Consider the following 8,429-nt stretch of genomic DNA (forward strand, 5'->3'; position numbering starts at 1 on the left):
AATCATCGGGAATGAGCTTTCTGTGAAAACTCGTTTGCCTGATAATTTAGACCCACCTACTGACCCGTGGCTGTGCTATACTTTAAACAGTACAGCCAAAATGGTCCATAATACACTGATCATAGTATAATGGGATGCCAGTGTCCTCCAATCGCTCCATAATAGTGCACAAGTGTGAGCTCTGCTACATTCAATGTTACCCTTATAGCATTTTTTCCAAAATCATAAATTATCACCTATGCACAGGATAGAACCTTCACCAATCGTCAGAACAGGGGTCCGGTCCCCCCCAGATTCTCCTCACTACACCACCTGCAGTGAGAAGAAGCTTACATGTAGCGATGGTTGAGTATTCGCTTTGCCGCTCCATTCACTGTCTATGGGAATGACGGAAAAGTAGAGCGACTTACTCCGATGTTTCCATCAATTGCACCATTCAATGTCCTCCTCACTGCGGTCGAGCATTGAGGATGAACAAGGGGTTCGGGACCCCCGTTCTCACGATCACAGGGGTCCAGTGGTGGGGCCCCCAGCGATCAGAAAATTAGCACCTATCCTGTGGTACATGGCGGTACATGGAGTGCTTATGGGTCCATGTGTTGCCATAAAGGGCCTGTGCATGCAGCTTTGCCGTATACATGAACCCTAAAAACCCAACAATTCTAAAAAGACAAATACCAATGTGTGTAACAAGAAAACAAAGCCATATTAGTCATGAAATGTGATGCAAAAACAAGTTAGAACTGTCTAACCATCACATGTATAATAGGGTCATATGTTTGTGTGTGTGTATTTGTTGAGTTGACAGGTACCCTAAGGGAAAAGGTAGAGCACAGAGCAAGAAGTATTGTCGTGGGAGCCCATACAGAGAAGTTGAGCTCCACATCTGAACATTATATTGTTATAAAGATCTCCAACTCTATGGTCCTGTTAAGTTCAGCCTTTACTACACGGCGATTCCTATCGAGAGGAAGTACAAAGTTTAGAGCTGAACGCCCACAAACATTTTCCTGGGAAAACAACAAAATCTGCAAAAATGCTGGAAGCAATGACCGCTCTGCTGTCTGTAATCACCATTTTCCTTGTGTTTTGTCTGCTGATATTTTTGGGTGTAACTTGGTATGAATCCTCGAAAGCGGAGATCCCACGGGAGATTGCAAATCCTAAATTACTGCGGAGAATTCATACATTTTCCACTGGCGTCATCATCCTGGTGAGTTCACGTCCTGAATCTTAGGTCATAGATTTCTTATTCTTGTTGCTACTTGTTCTTTCTATATATTACAAATCTCAGAATTCTGGTTATGACTTTTTATATGCTGCGGTTTTGCCACGTCGGTTAGATGTAACGCTGTAGTGAATGGCAATACTCATCATGTGACTCTTTTTAACCAATCACAAGGCAAATAAGCAACCACATAGCTAGGGAGAGAGCTGACGGGGCATGAAGCACAGGTGCTGGATGTCGGGGGACGACGACGACAAGCCACACTACCTTAACCGGGGTACTTAGATACAGGACTAGGTCAGCTAACAGAATTTTTTTTCCTTGGCGAAGGACAGCCTGGCTACAAGAGCAACCATGTTATACTGTGATTGGCTAATAAACATCACATGATAAGTAGTGGGACTTCTCCAAAAATAATTAACATTGGCAACAGAAACAGATTTTAGCATCCGATATTTCCAAAAACGAAATGTATAAAATAAATGGTGACTCCCCCTGCCATTGATCCTTATAATAGACTGACCCTTCCTGTTCTGTAGAGATCACTTTTCAGCTTGTGCTTTGTACACTGATCTCATTATGATCAGATGGTAGGATAACAATGTAAGGTAACACCTCTATTATAAAGTTTGAAGCAGATAACACAGGGTCACACAATTAACAACAGCAGAACTTATTTTCCTCCCTGCACAGTGATCTCTGCACATTTAACAGAGCATGCCCACAACACTCTCCCATAAATGTCAATGAGCCATTCTCTGAGGTTTCGTATGCCCATGAGGCTGCTGTAAAGCAAATCTCTGATCTGCTATTCACAACTCAGAGCAGAAGCTCAGGCAAGATGGCTGCCCCCATAATCACATAAAATCTGTTGTCCACTACCGGACAACTGATGACCTATCCACCGGTCCCTGAAAAAATAGCCTTTTGAAATTTTCTTGAAAATGTGAGAAATTTCTGCTAAGGTTTTATGCCTTGTTGAGTCCTGTAAAAATAAAAGGATGTTAAAAAACGATGCAAAATTGAAAGTAGACATATGGGAAATGTTAATTAGCAACTATTTTGTGTGGTATAACTATTTCCCTTACAAGCAGATACATTTAAATTGATGAAAATGTAAATTTTTGCCATTTTCCGCTAAATTTGCTTTTTTTTTACAATTAAATACTCAATGTATCGATCAAATTTTACCAGTAACATAAAGTCCAATATGTCACTAGAAAACAATCTCAGAATCGCTTGGATAGGTAAAAGCATTCCAAAGTTATTACTATATAAATTGAGATATGTCAGATTTGAAAAATAAGGCTCTGTCAGGAAGGTCAAGTGTGGCCGCAGCAGGAAGGGGTTAAGGTTATTTCTCAAAATGTGTTTCTTCACTTAAAATATAGGGGAATGTTCTTCAAAAACTTGGAGAATTTTACAGACCAAGGTTTATCCGTCTTGTACAAAAAATTATAATGCCTAAGCTAAATGAAGATCCAGAGCTCTTCATGAAAGATTTACAATTTGAAGACGTTCCGGTGAGAATCTACCAACCTCGATCTCCTTCTGTCAGTGGAAGAAAAGGAGTCGTGTTCTTTCATGGCGGAGGATTCGTGCTTGGAAGTATTGGTGAGCAAATATTGATCTATACAGAGGAGAAAGCACTTGTGGGATGTCCATGTCCATTCACTTGTCTTACCGTAACCCATGTAGAGTTGAAATATAAGCCGGTCATACACATGTTTGGCCAACAGCTATTTTTCCCGACTCCACCATAAACATATCACTCAGCCGGGCTCGCGCATTTATTTAAGTGGGGTTAGGGGAATAAGCCACTTCCAGACACCTCTGACAGTGGCTCATTTCCTGCGCAAAGAAAGGATTGGGCATGCCCAATCCCTCTTCCCCACCCCGAAATTTAACATACACGTTAGATCATTGGCCGATTCTGCTGAAATCTCCGGGTTCAGATGACTTTTATCTAATGTGTATGGCCATTTTAAGACCACATTTGGACATGGAATGTTTGAGGGGGTCCTATATTGCAGCGGACAGATGTTATCGGATACAATTTTATTAAAAAAAACATTCACAATCTTTTGTTATGCCTTCAGTGTGGAAAATTAAACAGGAAAGCTAGAAACCTAGTGTATGTGTAGTTCACTCTTTGTAATATGGAACCTCTTCTAGAAACATTTCAGGGAAAAAATTAAAAAAGAAAAAAAAAAAATCATCCACCCAGGGCAAGCAAACCTGGGCAGATGCCAGGGCCCGCTGGGCTTGGGAGGCCCATGCGATCTGGGTAGACATACAGGAGTCACAGAAAACAGACAAGCCAGTGTGCTCCTATGGAAAGGCCATACATGTTTGTCATTGTATTACGACTTTAAAAAAATGGGTTTACAGTCTATGATTGGCCACGTGATCCAACAAATTTCAGTAGCATCTAGAGATAATCCCTATATGTAAACGTGAGTGGTTGCTATGGACATCAGAGCATTTTTTTTAATTTTTTTTTTTTTTTACGTGTCCTGTTCTAGTAAGAATTTTTGACATTGATGGAAGAATGGATCCCAGGAACTAATGATTTTTTATTATTTTTTTGGTTTTAGACAGTTATGACATTTTCTGCCGATACCTGACAAAGAATTCTGGAGCGGTCGTTGTCTCTGTTGGGTAATTTGACATGATTCTTTTAAAATTGAACTAATGATGTAGTGACCATAAGATCTGTATGATTTTTATCAATCCAGTGACAACTGGTGTGGAGGAAAGTGGATGAGTTGTCCAAAGCAACCAATCAGATTACTGCTGAAAATGCAAGCTAGTACTGGATTGGTTGTTTTAGCCCACTGTCCCATTTTGTTGTCTGTGGTTATATATAAGAGACTTATTAAAAACCAAAAAGTGGTGGCGTTGCTCATTTTTTGAAAACGAGGGCTGCAATCTGATCCCGTAGGCTTTCGGCTTTCCATTTCACTAGTTTTGAGAAATCTATCCAAAGCATTTCTATACTTAACATATTCTGTATTGGGGCAGATTTACTAATGTGATTGTGTCTAGACCCTGTCCTTAAAAGCGCCAAAATATGGCCCATGATGTTGCATCAAGTTTAAAGTGTAACTAAACTTTCAAAAAACTTTGGACATGTCATATTGGCATGTCAGAAGTTTTGATTGGTAGGGGTCTGAACACTGAGATCCCCACCGATCGCTAAAACGCTCGAGTGAGCGCTGTGCCGCTTAGTTTCTGATCTACTTTTCTCAGAAAGCCTAGCAATTGGTATACAGGCTCATAAACTTTCTAGATTAAGTCTGTTAATTCAGTTGTTCTGCTCCGTCAGAAGAGCAGAACATGAGAAAAACCGGAAACTACAGTTCGGTTGCACCACGGACTCAACTGGCAGACAACGGAACCCAGTGACTTTAATGGGTTCTGTCAGGTTTCCGTCGAGGTGCATGTGGTTTTACCAGGAAACATCATTGCATAGTTACATAGTTACATAGTACGGTTGAAAAAAGACACATGTCCATCAAGTTCAACCAAGTGCAGCATGATGCGCTATTGTTGTTGGTATTCTCGGCTGGATTTGTGACGGACGAGCCTAACGGAAATGTGAACTAGACCTTAGAGGATTCCTTTTTATCCAGGTATTGACCCTTTTTTCCTGCATTTTTTTATTTTTTATTTTAGGTACCGCCTGGCACCAGAACACAGATGCCCCGCCGCATTTGATGACTGTCTTCTGGCTACAATTCACTTTCTGAAGACAGCGCAAGATCATGGAGTCGATCCTTCTTCCGTTATAATATGTGGAGACAGTGCTGGGGGTAATCTCACAGCTGCTGTTTGTCAAGCTCTTGTGGGTAGATCAGATATTCCAAAGCCTCTTGCCCAGGTGATGATATACCCTGTGGTCCAGATGGCTGACTTCAATACACCATCATACCAACAAAACAAGATGGTCCCTTTGATATTCCAAGACACTGTTGTATACTTCACATTGCAATATATAGGTGGTGATCTCTCTTTATCAAACAAAATTACAAATGGCAGCCATGTTCCTCCTGAAATAAGACTGAAATTAAGTAAATGGTTGAGTTCTAAGGAGTTTAAGGTCAAAGGCAACAAACCACACATGATGGCGCCCTTTAATAAAGATGTTTATGAGAAAGTTAAGAAAGCTTTTGACCTTCCATGTTCTCCATTGCTCTCCGATGATGCTGTATTCCGGCAGCTACCAAAGGCCTACATATTAACATGTGAGTTTGATATCCTCCTTGATGACGGGATACTCTACAAGAAACGGCTGGAGGACAATGGAGTCCCGGTTACCTGGTATCACGTTAAAGATGGATTCCATGCACTTATCTGCTTCTTTGATCAGCCTGACATGGTGTCTGGAAAGCTGGCTGTAGATAATATTATTACTTATATTCAAAACCTATGAGACCGTGTATGGGAAGAAATTTGTGTGGTCGTGCTTGAGATAATATGACAACTTACACGTTCTATATCAAATGACGGATTTTGGTTTTATATTATAATGCTTATTAAAAGTGTTTACACCATTAGTTTTGATATAATCTAACAATTTATTAAAGGGGCTGTCTCACTAAGATAACCTGTATGAATTCCTCCTTGGAAATATGGATGCCAGTCATAGCAGAGAGCAGCTTAGGACCAGTGGCTCTGGTGCATCCGGTCCATGCATATAAAAAGACAGGGCAAATAGGAAAGGCGATGGAGTATGTCTGTATGTGAGTAGTGATATGAAGGCAGTGGTGTATGTCTGTATGTGAGAAGTGATATGAAGGCGGTGGTGTATGTCTGTATGTGAGAAGTGATATGAAGGCGGTGTTGTATGTCTGTATGTGAGAAGTGATATGAAGGTGGTGGTGTATGTCTGTATGTGAGAAGTGATATGAATGCTGTGGTGTATGTCTGTATGTGAGAAATGATATGAAGGCGGTGGTGTATGTCTGTATTTGAGAAGCGATATGAAGCTGGTGGTGTATGTCTGTATATGAGAAGTAATATGAAGGCGGTGGTGTATGTCTGTATGTGAGAAGCGATATGAAGGTGGTGGTGTATGTCTGTATATGAGAAGTAATATGAAGGCGGTGTTGTATGTCTGTATGTGAGAAGTGATATGAAGTGTGAACGAGACAATAGTGAGTGAAGACTGTGAGGAAGTTGAAACCTTGTGGGTGGAATTACAAAGGGAGGTAAACACTTAAAAAAATATATATTTTTGGTGTAGTCTATAGACCCCGCACTGAGGAGATGGAAGTTCAGCTATATAAACAGATGGAGCGGGCTGCACAGGCTGGTACAGTAGTGATAATGAGAGATTTGAAATACCGGGATATTAGTTGGTGTCATGGTTCGGCTACAACTGCGAAGGGGAGAAATTTCCTCAACCTGTTGCAGGAAAATTTTATGGCCCAGTTTGTGGAAGACCCGACTAGAGGTGAAGCTCTGCTGGATCTGGTAATTTCTAATAATGCAGAGCTTGTTGGGAATGTCAATGTTCGTGAAAACTTCGGTAACAGTGATCACATAATAGTTACATTTTACCTATACTGTAAAAAACAAACACAGGCTGGGAGGGCAAAAACACTTAATTTTAAGAAGGCCAATTTCCCCAGGATGACGGCTTACTAATCAGCGTCATACACTTGTCTCCATTCATTTCCATCTGTATTCACAGCACAGCGTGATCTCGTGAGATCACGCTGTGCTGTCACATACTCCCACAGTAACTTTATCGAAGTGTCGGGAGTGTGAATAGACATCGCGTCCTGACTGGAGGCAATGTCTATTCACTCTCAAGATACTTCGGTAAAGTTACCGTGGGTGTATGTGACAGCACAGCATGATCTCGCGAGATCACGACGTGCTGTGAATACAGATGGAAATGAATGGACACAAGTGTATGACGCTGATTGGTAAGCGTCATACGCTTCTCTTTACAATGCCCAATTGGTAAATGGGTAAAAAACTCCCAGTTGTCTATTAAGAGACTAATTAATATAAATCTAAAATTGTTTGTAACTTGCTCAAAAATGATCGTTTTTCAAAACAAAAAACACTGCTGTTATCTACATTACGGTGCCGATCACATTATGTAGGAGCTAGGGAACTTATAAACTGGTGACATAGCCTCTTTAAGCTACTAAAGATTTGCCCCTACTACTCTTGACCACCAGGTGGAGACACAGAGCTCTTGTATTTGCCATTGACTAAATACTGGACACTGATGCTGAGATCTACTGTAGGTTGGACTAACAAAATTCAAAAACATGCAATCTAATAGACAGTAGAAAGAAACTTTTAAGGGGACAATGGACCTCTTTTCCTCCTGGGCACCTGTGTAACTGCATACGTTGCACATATGGTATGTCCCCCTCTGATGTGCCCACTTATTTCAGGGCCAGCTGACAATTAGGGTCCTAACATGGGCCGTGTAAACTAGCGCCGATCAACGAGACAGCTCGTTGATCGGTGCTCGTTTGCACCTTTCACAAGAAGCTATGTTTGGGAATGAGTGCTCGTTACTCCGATTGCTCGTCCTCATACATTTCTATCATGTCCGCAGCTCATCTCCTTGGTTACACAGGGAGATGCGCCGCCGACAACGATAATATTTCTTGCAGCATAAATGATACAATCAGCCGATGAACGAGGGTATGTGCGTTCATCAGCTGATTGTTGCCCTATTTACACGGGGCAATGATCAGGAACAAGTGTTCACATGAACACTCATTTGCCTGTTAATTGGCCCATGTAAAAGGCCTCTACACCCAGCTACTGACCCGTGGCTGTACTATACATTAAACAGTGCTGCCAAACTAGTCCATAATGCACTGGTCATACTATAACGGGATGCCGCTGTACATACCAGTGTCCGCCAAACCCTCCATAATAGTGCACAAGTGTGAGCTCTGCTACATTTTAAAAGGATAGGTCTATGTCAGTCTGTGGTTTGATCACGTCTGATTGTTTAGATCTGTGGGGGATCCTGGCAGTTTGTGCTCAATTCCCCTACAGTGCCATCTCTGGAAGAATAAAGCATTACATGGTGCACATTGAAATCAGTGGACTTTCTGGAACCTTTAGATTTACACGAGCGTGTGCGTTTTGCGCACGCAAAAACCGCGTCATTTTGCGTGCGCAAAAGGCACTTGACAGCTCCGTGTGTCATGTTCATAAC

The 8,429-nt window shown here is 41.5% G+C and overlaps 1 protein-coding gene across 1 annotated transcript; it reads left to right on the top strand.

The window, feature by feature from the left end:
• Positions 1 to 868: 868 nt before the first annotated feature.
• LOC142662544 (arylacetamide deacetylase-like 4) lies at positions 869 to 5,663 on the top strand. Its single transcript, XM_075840755.1, has 4 exons — positions 869 to 1,213; positions 2,620 to 2,842; positions 3,826 to 3,889; positions 4,907 to 5,663. The coding sequence occupies exons 1-4, from the start codon at positions 1,037 to 1,039 to the stop codon at positions 5,661 to 5,663; spliced, it is 1,221 nt and encodes a 406-aa protein (XP_075696870.1). The 5' UTR covers positions 869 to 1,036.
• Positions 5,664 to 8,429: the final 2,766 nt, after the last annotated feature.

Source organism: Rhinoderma darwinii, chromosome 10 (assembly GCF_050947455.1).
Source record: "Rhinoderma darwinii isolate aRhiDar2 chromosome 10, aRhiDar2.hap1, whole genome shotgun sequence".
NCBI lineage: Eukaryota > Metazoa > Chordata > Amphibia > Anura > Rhinodermatidae > Rhinoderma > Rhinoderma darwinii.